The 19644-nt window shown below is 36.1% G+C and overlaps 1 protein-coding gene across 2 annotated transcripts in view; it reads right to left on the bottom strand.

The window, feature by feature from the left end:
* Window positions 1-206: 206 nt before the first annotated feature.
* Window positions 207-19644, bottom strand: part of MARCHF5 (membrane associated ring-CH-type finger 5) — a 32388-nt gene continuing 12950 nt past the window's right edge. The window contains exons 2-6 of one of the 2 annotated variants that reach the window (XM_063339724.1): window positions 13150-13352; window positions 7949-8049; window positions 4529-4712; window positions 3937-4103; window positions 207-2728 (exon numbers count right to left, since the gene is read on the bottom strand). In XM_063339724.1, the coding sequence (XP_063195794.1) occupies window positions 2612-2728; window positions 3937-4103; window positions 4529-4712; window positions 7949-8049; window positions 13150-13352 (772 nt within the window). In that variant the 3' untranslated portion in view covers window positions 207-2611. Of the gene's footprint in view, window positions 2729-3936; window positions 4104-4528; window positions 4713-7948; window positions 8080-13149; window positions 13353-19644 lie in introns of both variants that reach the window. The other variant, XM_063339723.1, reaches the window with a different exon arrangement.

Raw genomic sequence — 19644 nt, 5'->3', positions numbered from 1 at the left:
TCACTGGGGGGGGAGGGGGGGAGGGGGCAGAAATGTATATGCAAGTTTAAAGTCTTATAGTAATTCTTCCTTCACCCCAAGGTATTTCTTTAGGCTATCAACTTAAAATTGATTATATAAATCCCTAGATATGCATTAAAACAACACACATTTTTCATTCAGAAGTTTTGCTACAGGCTTTTGTTCAACTGACAAAGTACACTAGGGAGTGTAAAAAATATTTATTCAACCTAATTCAATGTAACTATAATTTTCAATACTTAAAAACAAGATTTACAACAGAGTCATGACCTTCTGCCACTCAGGTGAAATAATTTTATAATCCATACAGTATTTCAGTATTTTTGTAATTGTATTTTTACAATAGCTTTAACTTCCAGAGGAGACAATGAGCTTTCCCATGGAACAAGTTTCAAACCCACTAATTCGCGTCATTCAATTCTTCATGAAACTTTAAAAAACAGTAATAAATTGGTTGGAAATATATACAGTGAAGACCACTGAAAAGCTGTTTCTCAAAATGAGGAATTCTGTAAGAAATACATATTATATTGTTTCAAGACTATCTTACAGAAAGCAGCAACTGTCAGAGGTTGCTACTCTATTTAGAGTTTTATATAAAAGTGAGCCCACTAAGACAAATATAATCAGCAGACTTACAGGATTATAGTAATTCTTCAGTTACAGCAAGAACCTCAAAAGTATTTGATATTGATTGAATGTATAATTTTCAATACCTGTATAGCTTTTGAATACTAGTTGGCCATTATATACACTTTTGTACAGTTCTAAAATATTACATCTCAGTAATTAAGATAAACATACTATAGAAAATGTACCATATTTTGAATTTCTCTAACATATGTTATTGCAGTCAAATATGAAGTCCCTTCTGCATTTACTTAATTTCTGGTGAAAAGAAATATTTACTTATGAATACTTTCATGAAAAGATTTTTTTAAGCCTTTCTCCATGCATTTGACATACTAATATGAACAAGGAAAAAAACCCCAACTTTGAGAGAAAACAAATAAATTGTTGTTAAGAAAAAAGTTCACATACTAAATCTAGGTTAGCTCTGGTATAAATAGTAAATGTCCATATTATGTTTGTCAAAGTTTAACTTCACAAAACAGTTAATTTCTGTTGAAATTAAGTTTACAAATGCATCAAATAACTGAAGTGCTAATGTCTCCCTCAGCTGGCTACTTTGAACATGTTGTAACAGTAAAGCTTACTGTATAAATATAAACTTAGTTTATTACACATTTAAGATTCCTTTACAGAATGGAGCCAAGTTGCCTTAAGAGTGTCTAGCCTGCTGGTATGTACCATGCTCAGATGAGGTACCCAAAGTGTAGTGTCTCCCCTGTCCACTAGAATCCTTCCTTCCACTAGAATCCTTCCTTCCACTAGAATCCTTCCTTCCACTAGAATCCTTCCTTCCACTAGAATCCTTCCTTCCACTAGAATCCTTCCTTCCACTAGAATCCTTCCTTCCACTAGAATCCTTCCTTCCACTAGAATCCTTCCTTCCACTAGAATCCTTCCTTCCACTAGAATCCTTCCTTCCACTAGAATCCTTCCTTCCACTAGAATCCTTCCTTCCACTAGAGCTTGTGTGGGCAGAAGAAAGCCTAGACCTGGTACAGAGCCAAGTTATGCACCCAGGTCTGGAAGATTAGAAGGATGCCCTAATCTGTCAGTTTAAATGTAGCTTTAGTGTCCATTGTTGTTTCCTACACTTCTACTGCTCTTTGTACTTGTAGGGATATTTACATAATGGAAAGGAACATGAAAACTAAACAAGTGCTCTAATACTTAACCATAAGCAACTGAAATTTACTTCCCCCCATGTAATTATTTTACACGGAAGGGAAAAAATACTATCCAGCACCAGTTACAAAACAGTAAGAGAGCCATGAGAAAATACCACTAGGCACTGCAGAAGATACAGCAGGACAGTAAAAATTATCAGTAATAAAAGTCACCTGGAAGCCATGCTAATTTCAACACCTAGTATTTAGGTGACTAAAGCTGACACAGGAGTCCTGGAGTCCTGTAGAGAGTGATCTATCTTCTGCTTTCTGTGACTAGTCATTTGTTTACACTTCTTGTTTGATGCCAGCAAAAACTAAGGAAATCTTTATTGCCTGATGTCCCAAAATTACTTCGCCTTGCTAATGACTTGCATTTCCTTTATAAAAAATTCCCTTCATTGTATGAAATGCTGAACTGGATGATAGCATGGGTATGAAAACACACATAGAAAAGGCATTTGGATATAGCCTACATTAAGTACACAATTTAAAGTGTTATGGTTTTGTAGTTGATGCTTTTTTTCCATTCAGCATATTGGCTCAAAGAAAATAATTCAGAAGCCCGTGGCCCAACAGAAATACCCACAAATAATGAAAGCCAAGTCACATTCTTAGGATCAGTGGTTGCTGAAAGGATTTACCCTGCTACAAGACAGTGCTTTATTATATTTAAAGAAAACAAATAGGAGCAGCAACTTATCACAATTCTCCACTACTGTGCAATAATGATGGAACCAATACAACATGGAAACCTGTTAGGTGAGACTGTACGACATTTGGAGATCACAGCCTTATGCTCCTTCTTGCTCAGGATAATTTAAAATTTTGCGGTGAGCTTGGCGCAAATATTGCTGCTGTTTGAAGTAAACCTTAAAAGCTCCTTTTATAGCAACAAAAGCAATTCCACCCTGAAATAAAAAGACAATTTGAAAATCTGTAGAGTTCAGTGTCATATCACTGCAAATGTTCTTTTTAAAAAATTCTGGTCAAAGAAGATTTATTTTCAAATCATACAGCATTTTCTTTTGAAGTTTAACTAATTAGGACAATTCCCAATGAGTAGCTCAAAAGTTTTCTGTCACAATGCACTATTAGAGAGGCTAATGTTACTTAAAGGGGTTACATACTGGATCTGTAAGACCTTTTGAAAGCTTTTATTTGCTTGGAAGTCTGACAAATATTCTTAAAAAATAAATCAAATATATCCTATTTAAAGAACAAAGTAAAATGCATATATCTATCTGCTTTTCTCCCTTCTCTGAATATTATACTATACATGGCACAAGGAATAACACTAATTACCATTCTATAACCAGATTGTGAAAAAGGCCACTTGCCAAAAGCAAGTGTGGAGTGACGTAAAAATCTGGCTTTTGCAAAACGAACTTTTTTTTCCCAGAAAGTTTTACAATATGTTTATATCAAGTCTTCAAAATAAGAGACAGTAAGAAGCCTTTAGTCTGCACAAACAGTTATATCACTGTTTCTTCCATAAAGAAGAAAAGAGTGCATAAACATGTTGGAATTGAAAACAGGGGTTGAAGTGACAGTCAGGTGACCAGGGATACCACCTTATCAAACTCAGCATGCTTCCCCTTGAAATACCCTCAGAGAGCGTATTGTCAAAGGAAGAGATTTTCTCCTCCCCTTGTCCTTCACCCTCACTTCAACTTCTATAAAGAGTTACTTTTCTCTCCTTATTAAAATGAGTAACAAAGGGATTCTCTCAAATAATTAGTAAACAGAGCTAATATGAAAACATTGATAATATAAACCCCAGTCTTCCCTTGCAGAGACTGTTCTTAGAATATGTTGGTTCCTCATCTTCATTATCACCCTTAATTACTGCAAAGATCTGCCTAATACAGTACCAGATATAAGTTTCAGCCTTGTCTAGAATTGAGATTAGTTTCAGTCACAAGGACTAACTCTCTCACACACGTGATGCTTGTCCACTGCCAAGACAGGCAACCTTAAAAAAACCCTTCCCTTAATCAAATGCCAATCTTAAGGTCTAGATCAATTTATGTTCCTTTTTACTTTTCCTCCCTCCTTCCACAACACTTCATATTCCCATATTATAATTGTTTATGAAACAAACAATACTGAATCTTACCAAGATTGTCCTTTGTAAATTTGAGTTAACACTGCTGAACATCAGCTTGCCAACTATTGTGGCAATAGTAGGGAAAACTAGAGCTCCGCACAGAATACGTGTGGCAGAGACATGATCTGCCAAAGGGTTGGCTTCTGCTGGAATACGAGGAACAGGACATCCAATGCCTAAAGGGATGAGAGTGGGGAAAGAAAAAATTACATAGCCACTACCTCAAACAGAACATAGAAAGCACGTTAGTACCCACCCCAACTCCATTACAAATCTATAGCCCAATTACTTTGGGAACTATCCCTCTTCTCAGTGAATATTCTGTTTCCATTAAATGACTGTATTAATTCTTACTTTCAAATAAGACCCACGATTTTTAGTAGCTTGTTTTGTTCCTAAGGCCTTAATTGAAACCATGCTCCTCCTCCTCTTACTCCACCCTTCTCACTAGGTATTATACAAACACAATCTAAATAAACTGAACATAAAACAGAGGGAAGGTGTTACCTTTACTTAAGAATGGCAAAACTACTCACCCATCCCTATGTCCTAAAGGCACAAATTCAACCTTGGCATTTCCTTTCAAATTTGATCACATTACCTGGAAATATGCTGTTCAAAATTTGTAGCTTATTAGAGTATTTGCGCCACAGTCTGAGCACATAGTCCTCCCAACGAATCATCTTGCCCAATATTAGCATGACTGGGATAGTGGGAAGTCCAATCAAAAGAAATAAAGGATCAGCTCTCTCCATGACGTCAAGACCTTCTTTGTGACCCACAACCTGGTAAATATATATATAGTTGACAAACATAACAAAGACCACAAACTGTACAAAGAATGTAACTTATAAAAATTCTAGTTTGCTTGGGGCTGCTCACACATTTTAAGTTTAAAAAAAAAGAGAATAATACTGTTTTACCTAACATACTCAGTTTTCCCTTTGCATCCTTGGTTGCTTATCAGGTGTAATGCAGATGAGCTACCAGCCCTAGTTTGCAAATCATTAGTCTTGCAGACAGCTGTAACACAATTCCTTACCATCTCAAGAAAAATTTTGTGTGCTTCCATCTAAGTAAAAGCCTAAACATCTGAAACATCAAAATAGCATGCTTTCCAACATACATAGAAGGATTTACAATTTTAGAATGATTAATTCTATGCTCAGAAATTGATTAGATGCTACTCTTTAAAGGGTAAATTCGTAGCAAATATCTCAGGATGCTTTAATAAAAAGTTTCTGTTATTTAGAAATACCTTATGGAATAGAGATCATAGTATTAAAAAGTATTGCTTCTCTAGACAATGCAGGAAGAGCTACATTATTTTCAACTGTAGTGGAAATAGCATAACTTCACTTGTAGCTTATTTATAAATGCGGTTAGTGCTACAGTTTTAAGGGACAGTCATTACTGATGTGTCTAAACCTTTCTATGGCACATTAAAAAAAAAAAATCAGACTTTGCCGTTTATAAAATGTACATATTAAAACTGTAACAGAACAGTGCCTTTTGTTTTCCTAAAAAGTATGTACTTTTTTAAGTAAGTCTCTAGTAGGGCTGAGGACAAAAAAAAGAAACTGAAGTGGTAGATATTGTCTACAGTTGTCTCAATTTAAGAATTACTAAATGCCAACAAACTCCTTGAAGTGCTTCTAGAAAGAACAGGCTCTTTCATGACTTCTTCCATAAGAATCCAGGAAGACTAAAAACACTGAAATAATTATCATTACACTTGTCAGGCACTGGATTTCCTGATGTGTTTTCATTAACTTTTTGTTTTCCCCACGTATGCAAAAAGCTATCAAGTCTTCACTGGCACAACACTTAGAATTAGGTGGTAAGAACATGCAACAATAGCAAAATTTAAAAACAAAAACACAAACAAAACCCAGTTCTTCTGGAATAGGTAGAACACATGGAAGAAGTTAGGGTAATGTACCACAGGACTGTCAAACTGTACTTTTTAGCCTTGCTTTAAAACCCATTCCATTTTATTCTTCTAGAACAGGAAGTTATGTTTTATACCACAGCCTCTAAAAATAGGCATAGCAATATTGTTGCTGCCAAAAGATTATTCCCTCAAAAAATACCCAGCATTTGTCTTCCAGCTTCGTCACTATCTTCCACCCAAACTGTGACGTCTGACGCTATCCTGTTTTTCCTTATAGTCCTTGCCCATCAAAAAAAAAGCTTCCAGTATCTTGTCTCTTCTGCTTTAGATTACTATTTCTCCCTGTTTTCGGTAACTCCATGTGATTTGTAACTGACTTAGCTACCACTGGAGTCATAATGTCAATTCTGTATTTATTTTTCTCCATCTGAAGCGTAACCTTTAAAAATAGCTTTTGTGCTTCTCTCTGGCCCTTCAACTGAAGGAAAGGAATCTGAAATGCATCAGGAAACAAGTTGCATTAAACCTAGCAAGTGTGGGGTCACAAAAGGGGTGGAACAGTTTCCCTGCGCTCCTAGTTTAATCTCCTCCATTATAAGCAAAAATAAATTATTCTTCTACCCAGCATGCCATCCATATGATCAAAAAACATTAAATCAGAGGAAGATGCTAATTCTTCTTACCTGGGATTTGACCAGCTGTCTAAACTAATGTTTAGACAGATCCTCATTTCAAAAGCAAAACAACTACAGAAAGAGCATTTAACTTTCCATTTGGTTATGTAGTCCTAGAGAAGCTAAAAAGGTCATATAAGTTCCTACAGAAAAAGCCTTGGTGTAGCAGTGAGCAAGGAGATAAGGACTGGTACATTTCACAGTCCGGTTACAGAATTACAGGTGGTTGCAATGGTCATGTAAGGGCCACAACAAGAACAAAATACCAGATGAGGAAATTTCTAAGTGTACCATTCTGTAATATAGAGACTCATCCCCTGGAATGGAAGAGGTACTGAAAGTCTTTCTACATCACTTACAACCCGGACACACTGGTACCAGGGAGACTGCATCAACTCATTTGAGCTCCACTTCAAGTGGTTGTAATACACATTTGCACTATGAGATTGTGTACGAAGAGAACCAAAATAGCAGCAAGTCTTGAGATGGAGTGACTTGTAGAACTAACTGCAGGGCAGCACCACACAATTCAAGAAGTAGTAGTGCCATATGACTTACGTGGACAAGGACTAGGTTGTGCATTTAAAATTAGAACTGTGTAGAGGAATACTTATTAGCATGCAGATTTGTTTATTCTATTTACAACTGAATTAGCATCAGAAATACGTCTATGCTTTCAGGCAAAACACAGGTTATGGGCTTGATATAGGAATAAACAACTGAAATGGTAACAAAGGTCCTTCTAGCTGTACAGTCTATGAAAACTCTTGTCTAGGAGAGACATGAACAGGTCTTTCCATAGTTAATAACCTACCACCCATCAACATTATATTTAAATAGCAAGTTCACAAGAATGGAAGGAGGAAAAATAAGTATTTTTTCCCTTTTCAACTAACCATACAGTCTGAAGTAATAAAAGAACATGCTACCAATTTGCAGTGGTTTGCATTTGTTGTTTATGAATGAACTGCACCATTCGGAGCATGCATTTTCCTTTATACAATAAAAAGGTGGTAGACTGAAAAATTCATTGCTCTCAACCCTTTGAATTTTACCAGCAAATTTTTTCTACAGGTAAAAGAGATTAGTTTCATGTCTTTTCTGAAGAATTAGACTATCCATTAGTAGTTAGGCGGTAACAGCACCTTTTCTGTAAGAACAGAAGTGGGTTCACCATCCTGGCATACAAAGGGCAGCCAGCTGCAGCAGTAGTGGATTGTTAGTTGCAGACTGAATCACGTTTGAACAGGCATACTTGGCTTTATACAGTATGATCAGTTAAAAGCAAAGAGTTTTCTATCCACCCATCTTGAATTCACTTGTTAACTACACTGGAAGTGCTGAAAGCAGCTAAAGCATGTTCTAAACCAATGAAAAAGTAGTCTTAATTAATGGACTTTTTCTTTAGAAGACCTGCTTTCAAAGCTGTTAAGAAGAGGGAATATACATGTACCTGCATCACTGTCACAGCTCCATACGTAACAGCTGTCCAGTATATAGAGCCCACCATTATTCCAGCTGCAGCAAATGGACATGCCTTTGAGATCAGTCGATCTGCAAGATCCAAAACGTAAACAACTGGACCTATGACAAAGGAAAAGTAAGGTTTCAAGACATATACATATATAAGCATACTGAAGAAAGCTCTCAGTGTCTACGACTGGTAAGAAAAAATGAGTTTGTCAAAATACAAGTCTGACATCCCACACATGCTGTTTAAGTGAGAACATACAATTAAAAAGCTACTAAGCTAAACTTGTAACTTATTTCTACCTACCATTTCATTCACCACAACATCTTTATGAGAGATGAATATACTGGTGGTTAGAGCACCGACTAATTTACCCACTGAAGTCCACTAGCTTCCTTTGTGTTGAATCAGAACTGTTCCATTGTAGAAGCCATTTTAGGCTTAGTGGCTTTTTTGTTAAGATATTTTAGTTTTCAAAAGGAAGAAATACTAGTTAGTTGTACTTCACATGCTTATCTTTGACAGCTTCACCTGAGAATTCTGTCACTGAACTATCCTGCTCTACGGTAAAAAGGAGCACAGTCAATATGAAAGATTCCTTCCACTGGAAGAGGCTGCATTCAATATTTTCAGATGATCACCTCTCAAATGTTGAAGGAAAAAACCCTCCTATTCAGGTTACTTAATGCCTTTGACGACAATGCATTAGTAGAGTTTCATTGCTCTGTCTATGGACACTGCACTATGCAGACTTACGCAGAGCAAGACAATACCCTGACCAGTAAACACGGGCATGCTCGCATCTTTTCTTTGAGAGACTGCAAGAGCACCAGCAAAGCAAAAGCCAGAAGCTAAGTCTGAAGCGTATGTATGGAAGTGAGAAAAGTCATCACCATGATCAGATTCCACATTACTTTTGTATTTGTCAACAAATTCTACATACAGACTGTCCTCCTGCAGCTCATATGCATGAAAAGTTCTTGTTAGCCCCTTTCTACTTTTTCTTACCAAATCGGTGAAAATATTAAAGTTATTCTCAAAACCAGCCTATAGGCATTCGTCAACTAACTAATCTAATGTCTCTCATCACAGTTTACCAACTCTGGCCTATAATTCTTTTACTACTTCCTAATTTATTTTTTTTTTTGGGGGGGGGGGGGGGGCAGATGGGAGGGGGCACATGGCATGGTAGGGTAAGGAAGGAGTGATCTCTTGCGCAATGGTGTTAATGAAGTTCTGATATACTAGATGTACAGGACTTCCACTAGATGAATTGCCAGGCTAGTTAGCATGCTCTGTTTTGTATACTGAACCTGAGTCATATGCCATTTTCCTTTTGACCTCCAATTAACTGAAACTTGTTCTGACCTCACATAGAATTGAGAAGATTAGGTGCCAGGATTTTTTTCTTTTTTGCCTTTCTAAAAGTAAAGGTATTGTATTTGGCATTCTCCAAATATACAGAAATCACTTACAGTTCAATTCTTAGCTTGAATACTCCTAGCACACAACAATTTTATATTCTTAGATTTTTAGGGTGGTGGTAACTTAGCGCCTGTTCCCAAACAGATGGTCTCTGAACTATCATATTTACAGCAAATAATTAAAAGCTGTGCATTTAAACATACAATCAAGATTTGAAATTCACATCAAAAAAAGTTTGCAGAAAATTTATTTCCATCAGCCACACTGACAAAATTTTAACTTCTGTTTCATGACTTGGTTCTTTTCTTTCAAGAAAACCGCTCTAGTGTGAATGCTTTCAAAACAACCAGTTCTACTAATCTCAAGTCAGCCAATGAGAACGAGCAACAGGAACATCTAATTGAACTCATTCATTCATTTTATCAGCACTGGTATTCTTGTAAACCAATCCCAAATAAATTTGGTTTTTTGGTTTGTGGTGGTTTCCCCCCCCGCCCTTTATTTTTTTTTCTTTTCTTTTTTTTTTTTTTTTTTTTAAAAAAGAACAGAGTAGGATTTTACATACTGTTTGTACAGTGGGAGCATACAGAGACCTTGTAGGAGGATTGCAACTTTTTTTTTTCCATACACAGGTATGTGTGCGAAAAACCATACTGAATAGCTGCAATTTAAACACATTTAGCTTATATGCAGTCTTGACAGAAGTCATTGTAAACACTGCCAATTTATTTATCAGACTAGTGGGCAGTCCTAAGTAAAATGGGCAGAATATTGCATAAGGTACTGTCTACTCTAGATCTGCTGGTGTCTCAAGTTCTTAAGCTGCTACTAATGTACTTAATTTGGGTACCTTTGTGTGCATCTTCTAGTACAGCATGCATTCTTTGTTTTAGTAACAGGCTTTAGTTTTAAGGCCAGGAAGCATCATCTTCCTATGTGGCTTGTAAGACAGTAAACACCTCACCAGCACCCTGCTTCAAATACACTAACCGATGCTCATTAGTCCATAAGTAGTTGACAAAGTATAATTATAGAGTTAGTTTATTCTCAAGTTAAGCATCCTGTTATTGATTAGGTACCAAAATTAAAGGGTTTCTGAAGAAGGAACACTCTACTCAAAATACAAAGAACTGGAACAAGCAGTTCAACTGTATTAACAGTTATGTTTAACTTTCCAGGACAGACCTAAAAGTGTTGAAATGTCTATCAATGTGCTGAAAGTAGCAACAAGGTCATAATTGCACGTACTAAAACGCACAGTAATTTACACATCTTGACTGTTTCCCACAGGCACTGAAAAAGTTGTTTAGCTGTACCATTTTGAAAACTTAGATTTGTTTGAGTAAGGTGAAGACAAGAGACTCAAAAACCCCATTTATTTACTGAGTCCTGAAGGGCAACACAAAGCACTGAAGCTTGCCTTATACATCTTGGCAAGGTGAATTGCACCGACTGATAATAATCATTAAAAGAAGCAAGAATTAGGTATAGACTCTTGAGAAAAGCCTAGAAAAACTTTGTTTCAATAATATTTTTTTTTTAATAAGCCCCTTTGGAAGGAAGTAGTGAGAAAGGAGGACAAATGTAACTGTTTCTTTTAAAATGGTATTAAGGAAGAAGCAGGAAAATAAGTGTCACTGACATACAAATTAAAGAAGGAAATACAAAATATAAAAATATTTTTAATTTTGTAAAAACCGTTATGCTTTAACAGAGCTTTTTCTGGCAAACTTTTCTATTTATTAAACTGAAATCTTTATCTAAAAGGAACTTTGGTTACTTTCAAAGTGGCAATAATATTCCAATTTAATATAAGAAGTTCTCAGAAGAGAGGAAAACAGCTACTATGAAAATAGTTACTACCAATCTCCAAAACTGATATGAACTATCAAATTTGAAATGTAATTATAATTTTAAAGAAGATACGTGACTGGGGGGGGGGTCATTTTTAATTGGTAAATACCTAAAGAGACATCCACTGTTACTTACAAAGGTATTCACTGATGTCTCCTCAAGTTGCTATTACTTCAAAATTATAATCAAAAATAAGAGAAGTTGCATTAGGGAGTGCCCTTTCACAGAAATTTGTTTTTAGAAAAAAGTTTCCAGCAGTACATTAGAGAAGTCTTAATGTAAATAAGTTTCTAAACTATGATATCTCAGGGAAACTTTAGTTGTTACTTCTTCCCTGCTCAAGTAATTTTAGTTTCTTGAATGGTGTGACTAGTAATGTCTTTAAAAGATACCTGTGCCAGCAGACATGGACCTACTGGCAAGACTGCATGAAAACGTCTTACTGTCCTAACTCTGCCTGGTGTGACCTTAACTGACTTGTACTTGAGTTATAACAGTTTTGGGTTACTAGAAAAAGCTACAAAGGGCAAGACTGTCTCACTTGTTTAAGGCACTTCAAGCTCATGATTGATGTTTGATGGACCCAAATTAACTTCCCTGCTCTACTGTAGATGTAGATCCAGACACAAGTCTATTTTTATGCCCTTCTCATCTTTAAAAATGGAAAAAGATGGTTTTGTGAGGGGAAAATTCATGAGAAGATTCTTGCATGCCTCCTTCAAGTTTTGTGGCACATTGTAAGTGTCTAGATATGAAACCATTTTTTCCTCTAAAGCCAATGCTAAATGTTACCATTTGATGCCTTCTTTATAATGGAGATGAAGATTCCTCTCTACCTTAGCCTTACAGCAAAGTTGATATATGAATAACTTGGTAATAAGTTTCATGCTGGTTTATATTTTCTTGAGTATCAACAAGACACTAGTCCATATTTTCTTTCGCATTACTCAGTGTTCTATCATGGAAATTTATGTCATCATCCATATAAAATTCCTTTCACACCTTAATTTTGTCAACCCATATACTAAGAGAAAAGAGGTCCTCTCCCAAAGCACTGACAGTGCAAGTTATTTTCAGCTGTTTCAAAAAAATTTTCTTTAAAATCCTCTAAATGCCTGTACTCATGCTATATTAGTATTTCTTTAACAAGCACTTTTAAACAAAATTTAAGTTCCCATGTTAGCATTTCATTTTCTTGCACAACTTAATATACCCCACAGAATAGGGAGAAATGAGGGCTGGAATAACAGCAACCACTGCTAATTTAAACATACGCAACATATTGTGCAGTGTTCTACTCGGCTCCTCAAGTAAGTAGACTCTGGAAGACCATCTCCAACTTTTTTCTTTCACCCAGCAAACAGAGCTAGAGCAAAAGCAGTGCCCAGCAGCCGCAGGTACTCTGTCTCTTGAATATAGGACAATATAGACTCAGGAATACCTCCCAAACAACGTAGAAATGTTTTTCAGGTAATACAACAAGTTGCTCAGTAAGGTTCTCTGAATTTCCTTTGATAACAGTTTCTCTGCAAGCTAAAAAAAAGGGGGGGGTGTGTGTTTATGTGCTAATACATGTCAATTGCTGAAAGAAGTCGCCTTCTGCTCAACAAGAAAAGAAAAAAAAAAAATCACATTAACCATGAATTAATTATAGGTCAATCACTTACACGACTTATCAATATACCTAAGTGGAACACATCCAAAATTTTCAGAAGGTATTTAAACCACCAAGTGGGACATGAACAGAACATAAAGTTACTTCTTTCTGACTGAAAAAGGAAATAGCCAAGTTTTCAACAGAACTGATTCTCCAAACACAAAAAAGGAAGGAAAAAAAAAAGTAGGAACAATATAAAAAACAACCCATTATATTATGTTTAAAATTTAAGTGATGCATATCTTACCTAGCTTTGGGAATACTATTAAATATTCTGCATTGCACTGAGGACAAGCAACTCTAGCAGTACTGTTTCCTCTCTGCTTTTCATCCACCCAGCGCTGTAGACAAGTCTGATGAACCCATTTCGTAGAGCCCCTGCACCTGCAAGGTCTCACCCACTCTGCTGTCCGATCATCCTCATCAGTAGCAAAACAAACCCAGCAGCTTCTGTAATTACAGGAAGGAAAAAAGATGATATTTTTTGCTACTGTTACATGCTTAAAATAAACTTTGACATGTGAAAGCATGCAGTTTTAGAAAATGTGTACCTAGAGGAGATGATACGTGTTGCTTCATCCTTAATCACCGAAAATGTAAGTATTTTGTACCACAGTCTTGTTCTGGTATTAACATAATATTACAGACAGCTAAACAACTGCTTCTAATACATTCTGAATTACTAATTAAACTTTCAGATAATTATGAATTAAAAAGCATCAAGACTGTAGTGCAACATACGGAAAATCCATATATTTTAAAATGTATTATCATCTCCTCCTACAGCAGACATTTTGGTAAGTTTTTAAAATTAAAAAGATAAGATTGATACAGCAGTCTGTTACTTGGGAAACTAACTCAAATCCACTTAAATGACAAATCAACAAAAATGATACAATGCATCACAAAACAAACAATAAGTAATTATATTAAATTCATTCCCTCTTTTCGATAAGAGGAAATACTTCATTCAGATAAATCTGTTTTGCATGATATAAATTAAGTTACAAAGTACTTCAAGAACACTATTATACCACAAGAGGAGGAAACTTCTGCACTGAAGAATTATCTGTATATGTAAGACTCAAACACATGTATTTTATAAGGAGAAAACACAAGACTGACAGGCTACATGACTTGAAGAAAGCACACATCCCAGCCATTCCAAGATATCTGATCTGATGAATAGGCCGGACCCTTGAACACCTTACAACTTGCAAGAGAAAGTAAAATATGGATCTAAACTAGCAATATATCAGATATGTTGACACAGTAATTTAGTTTTTACTGTGAAATAATTTGCTAATTCCCATGCTGAAGATACTGAAGTTTAGACAATTAACCAGAATCTAACAAGATGAGGATCCTACTAGAAATATAACCTGGTTCGAGGTATTTTAAATATTTTACACAAGCCATTGCAATCATAGTTAAAGCTTTATTAAAGTGTATGGTGGCAGCATCGCTATAATTTAACTATCCAGATACAATCTAATTAGACGTTACGTACTAATTGAAGTTTTGCAGCATTATTTTGATGCTGAATTTTGTTCTCTTAACAATTTGAGTAACATAATTAGGTGAAACAGTAAAAGGCTTCTTTATGTGTAACCATTAACAGACAGCAACAGAGATAGTAAGAAGCTGAGAAATGTTCTGACACTACTAAGCAAAATAATGTTAAGATTCAAGAATCATGACTGTAGTTTCTGTGGGGATGTTACAGTGGTTCATGATGCTTTTCCTCTCTCCTCTAGGATTTGTTATCAGTAATAAACCTTCTACCTACCCTTTTAAACTCTTCAAACAAGTGTTTTTTCCTTGCTTCAGCTTCTTAACTGCTCCTCAGCTTTATTCCCTCTCCCCCTCATGTTTCTTGTTTCAGCCTGCCCTTTCTGCATCCCATCTCTAACCTTTGTTAGCATCTGGCAGGAGAAATTACAGTTTAGAAGTCCCCCCCAACTCCAGTCATTTTGCCAGATTGTCATATTCTCTTGTATGGAAATCAATGCTAAATAGTTGTCAGAAAACTTACTTGACAAATTTATACTTTAACATATACATCCTGAAGGCCTTTCCTGTGCACCTCTTCCAAAAAAAACAACCCTTGTAACTAACTAAAACTCATTAGACAAAATTTAGGAGGAAAGTACATGCACAGCAAGGGCCAATCTTACTAGAGACACTTTCGAAACAACAAATATACAGTATTTCCTTTAAAAGGTCACCATTTCCTCCCTAGCATGTCACTTGTAAACAGGTGGGCGTTTTCTTTTTGCTTTTAACTCCTTTATGAGGAAAAAGGGGAGGGAGTCTACAATAGGAAACTTGAAGTAATGAAAAATACTGTTGTCTAATAGCTTCCTTTTGTGATTTATAGTGGTGGAATTACACTGAAATTAAGTTGCAAGTGTGTAAGACCAGAACGTAGCTTGTAGCAACTTATTACTGGCATACTTCTGAAAAGGAACACAATTTGAGGTGCAGGTTCCAGGGAAGACTGCAGGAAAAGCAATTTAATATTGAACAATACATAAAACAAAAATAACTCATGTCCACAAGTCCAGTTGTAAGTACAGAATATATTACAGTAGGTACAGACGTAAACTTTTAACATTGATGCTCTAAAACTAGAACTGCATCCGTTCCAATTCAAGGAGACTGTTCAGTTGGAAGACTGAGATCTTGAATCAGAACTGCAATTTCTTAGATCCGTCTTAATGGGAAGGTAAAAGTAAAGTCTGACTTTGCTTCTTTCTGTCCTTCCCCCACAACATCTGCTTAAATATGAATTGTCGTGTTATGCACTCCTGCAATACCATCCCTCTTTTCACCTTCATGCTCCCGATACGCACACATAGCAGTCCTAAGTGAAAGGACATATTAACCTTCCTAAGCAGGAGGAGGAAAGACAGCCAAACCATAAGTTAGGAAGGACCTAGATGAAAATGCTGAGATGACCACAAAGATTTGAAAGTATTATGAAGCATGGCAGACATTTTGATTCATTGCACTTGATATCAAGGAGTTCTTAAGGAATGCAAGTTCTTGCAATGTTTATTGATTTCCTATTTACACCAAGAACCCCCAAATTTACTGTAAGAACAGTAAAAACAATATGTACAACTCTACCGATAATTGTTGTTCTTTGACTCTTTTTTTATGCATTAAAGGTAAATGTTCGTCATTCATTGCACTTCCTATTTAGGTCTACAACTGCTCTAAATTTATAACTTAGATTTTAAACTAAAGGTTTCACAATAGAGCTAATCTGTGGGTGTCAGTAAGGTCAGATGCCACCACACCTCAGAATTCTATAAAGTTTATTCAAATAATGACTTTAAGCATGAACATAATCTTGCTACACTGCAATTTTAGCTAGGGAATTTGTCCATGAATACTCTGGAGATTAAATTCTCTTCAAGCTTTCTGTTAAGGTTAATAAGTCAAGAAAAATATGCATCTTTTCTTTAATTGCTTCATTCGATTTCTTGCCAGGCAATCGTATCTGAAAACCTGAAAGACCCACGAAAAGAATAACAAAATCCTTTACAGACTTAAACCTTTATCAAGTCATGAATAATGAACAGTAAATTCCTTGTATTCTGTCATCAACTTTATCTCTTTCCATTGACAGCAGCTGTAGCAGAAAGGGCTAAATAAAACCATTTCAAAACAAGTATCTTGGCTCTTGCCAGATTTTCCATTTTCTTGTAGTGAATAAAATATGACCTTGATTCTTACCACTGAATCAGGTTGCTACTCAGATAACCTGAAATAGAAAAGGCTGACAAGGTGGAACAAAGCATTGCTTCTGATAGAAACTCAAACCTTTTTCCTTGATGACTTTCTACAGAGCCAAATCAATAACACTAATGTATTTTTCCACACTTCCGTGGCTTAAAAAAATTATCAGAACAAAATATACACAAAAACATGCCAATATCATTATTTCAGCTTTGAATACAGGGTTACAAATGCCTTTTATTTTCAGCTCCCCAGCATCTAACACTCTCTGGTCTCAAAAATTCTATTCTGACTCTGAGAATAACTCCTTTATTGCATCTGTTTTTTTTCCTCTACCAAAGACAAACTCTTTTCAGGACATTGCATATGTTAAGAGCAAACCGGATGGAGAGGAAGTTATATTAAAGACTAGAGATCCTACACTCCAAATGCTATATGACTAATCTAGAAAGCCAAGGCCTGCCTAAGAACAGGTTTCTCCAAACAAGTTCCTAATTAGTAAGGAAGCCACTCTCTCCTGTACCTGGTTGGAGTTACAGCTCCAACAGACCAGTAAGATCCCCTGGCACCAACAGACATTCCTAGATGCAGACTGCTTTCCTTTTCACTGAGTTACACTCCTTCTAAAGGTTACTTTTTTCCCAAACCAGTCTTAGATAGGAGAGAGGACAAGATCTAATTCACGTTATTTAAATTCAATCTGCCTTGGTCTGTGGTAGCTGAATTAGTGGTGGTTTTGGCAGTGTTAGGTTAGTGGTTGGACTAGATGATCTTAAAAGTCCCTTCCAACCTAGATGATTCTATGATACAGCTTTGTTTTCAAGTAGGCATGAGTGTGTAAGCAATACAAAAAATTAATTTAAAAGCAATACGTTAATTATATATACACTATAAAAAGTTTGCAGAACTCTTTAATGCCCCAAGCCCAGCAGATATCCTTGTGTCCCCAACACATAATGGAAGATAACTTGTAAGACTGGGACAACACAACTACTTTATAGGCTGGTTTCAAATATTCAGTACTGCAAGAGAGAATGCAAAAAGTCTTGGAATTTTTCCCCCAATGTTTAGTGGCACACACGTATGAACGGCAAGCAAAGCCAGAAAACTTCCGAGAAAAGAAAAATTCTTGCAAGACTTTTAGCAGGACCTAATCCTTACCATGGGAAATGCAAATTTGAACATGCATGACATGCTCTAGAGCCATGAGCTAAAAAGCATTTTTTCCTCTCATTACAGATCCTTCATAAAATATAAGAAATCTCTTTAGGAAAACTTTTCTGCATTTCTCCCACATCATAAAGCACACAGCTTTCCCTTAAAGCAACAGGAATTTCCTGGTATCTTGCTATCAGAGTAAAGCATCCTTGTTCTGTTTACAGTAAGTGACTGAGTGGCTTTTCTTGCAATTGAATTTCACACACAAAAAGAAAAAAGTGAAAAGGCTGAAACATAACTGATAGCAATGATAGCATGGAGAGCCAATGCAATGAGGGGTGAAAACATATCTTGGAAGAAGTGACTGGAAGCACTCCGATAACTGGCCATAAAAAGGCACTGTTCCAAAGGATGACCCGCAAATCTGCTGTTTAGAAAAGACAATTTTTCATGAGCTTCTAAAACAAATTTTTTTGGATAGTCTATACTGACAGATAAAATATCTTTGATGAAGAATAGCGATAAGCTTCCACTAAATCTGCCAACTACACTTTAAATACTATACAATCATGTTTAAGTGAAAAGACTAGGATGTTGGAAAAATCAAGGGAGTTACCTAGCAGCATACACCACAGGCTGCTTTGGAGCTGCCTAGAATTTTAGTAGGGGAACACAGCAAACTACGCTCTCAAAAAGCAAGAGAAACAATGCATTGCAAGTGCTACTGCTAAACGTTTCCTCTTCCTGAGTTTGAAAGAACCAGCAGCAATAAGATTCTTGTGCTAGAGGGCCATGACCTGGTCACAACAGAATGCAAGTCTAGCCTACATATCCCTGATAAAGAGAGAGGAACAGCACTTAACCCAAGAAACCCTAGCTTATGTCATGCTTCATGGAGATTAAGTCCTGTAAGAGACCTCATCATGAAGACTTTGACAGCAGAATGCATACAGACCTATCTACCACAATGATGGAAGCTGGTTAGCTGAGGAAAACTGCAACAGGATTATAAATGAAGCACTGCAATATTTTCCTGGCCATCAGACACAGCAGAAAATACTTTTATCTTCAACCCAAGCTCTATCTATCAAACAAAAAAAATCCTTATGCTATCCTAAGGAAAAAACCCCACGCAAACAGACTGAGGAACTCTCACGGTGCAAAAATAGTAGTCTTAGATGCTCCATCATGACTTCTGCAGATCCTTTTTAAGGCAGCATGGCACAGCAACCACATGCCAGCCTGGATCATTCAACTAGGAAACATGCTGTCACCTCAACACAAAGTCTAAAATCTTGAAAGGAAGTTCTTGAAAGTCAGACATAATGCCCAATTCTGCTCTGCCTAGTCGTCAAGGATAGGGTGTAATGCTTAGTAAAGAAGCTGATGATAATCTAGAAACAATAGTAACTAGCCTTTACCACAGAAGTAGTGCTTTCATTGAAAACAGCAGGGAAATGTTAAATAGAAACTATCAAGCTAACGTTGGTGTAAAAATACGGCCACACAAGCGGTATCCCTATATAGGTAGTAACTTCCTCAAATCACAGCATGGCATTGTTAAACTAGATTTTTAAAAGTTTTTAATAAAAGCCCATGGATGTCTAAAATCCAATAAGCAAACACATAAAAACAAAACATAGAATAATTACAAAGCGTAGCAGAAAGATCTAGTGATTAACAGAAGTTCAACTTAAACTTATTTATATATTCTCAATTATAGCTCCAATTAAAGGAGAAATATTTTACACTTGAGTTAACCACACTATATAAAGATAGAGATACGAGTAAAGGACAGGTCACAGAATCCTGCTGGCAACTTTCTAGCTTACGGATA

The sequence above is a fragment of the Chroicocephalus ridibundus genome, chromosome 6 (genome assembly GCF_963924245.1).
Source record: "Chroicocephalus ridibundus chromosome 6, bChrRid1.1, whole genome shotgun sequence".
Taxonomy (NCBI): Eukaryota; Metazoa; Chordata; class Aves; order Charadriiformes; family Laridae; genus Chroicocephalus; species Chroicocephalus ridibundus.
This window is presented reverse-complemented; position numbering and strand designations above follow the sequence as displayed.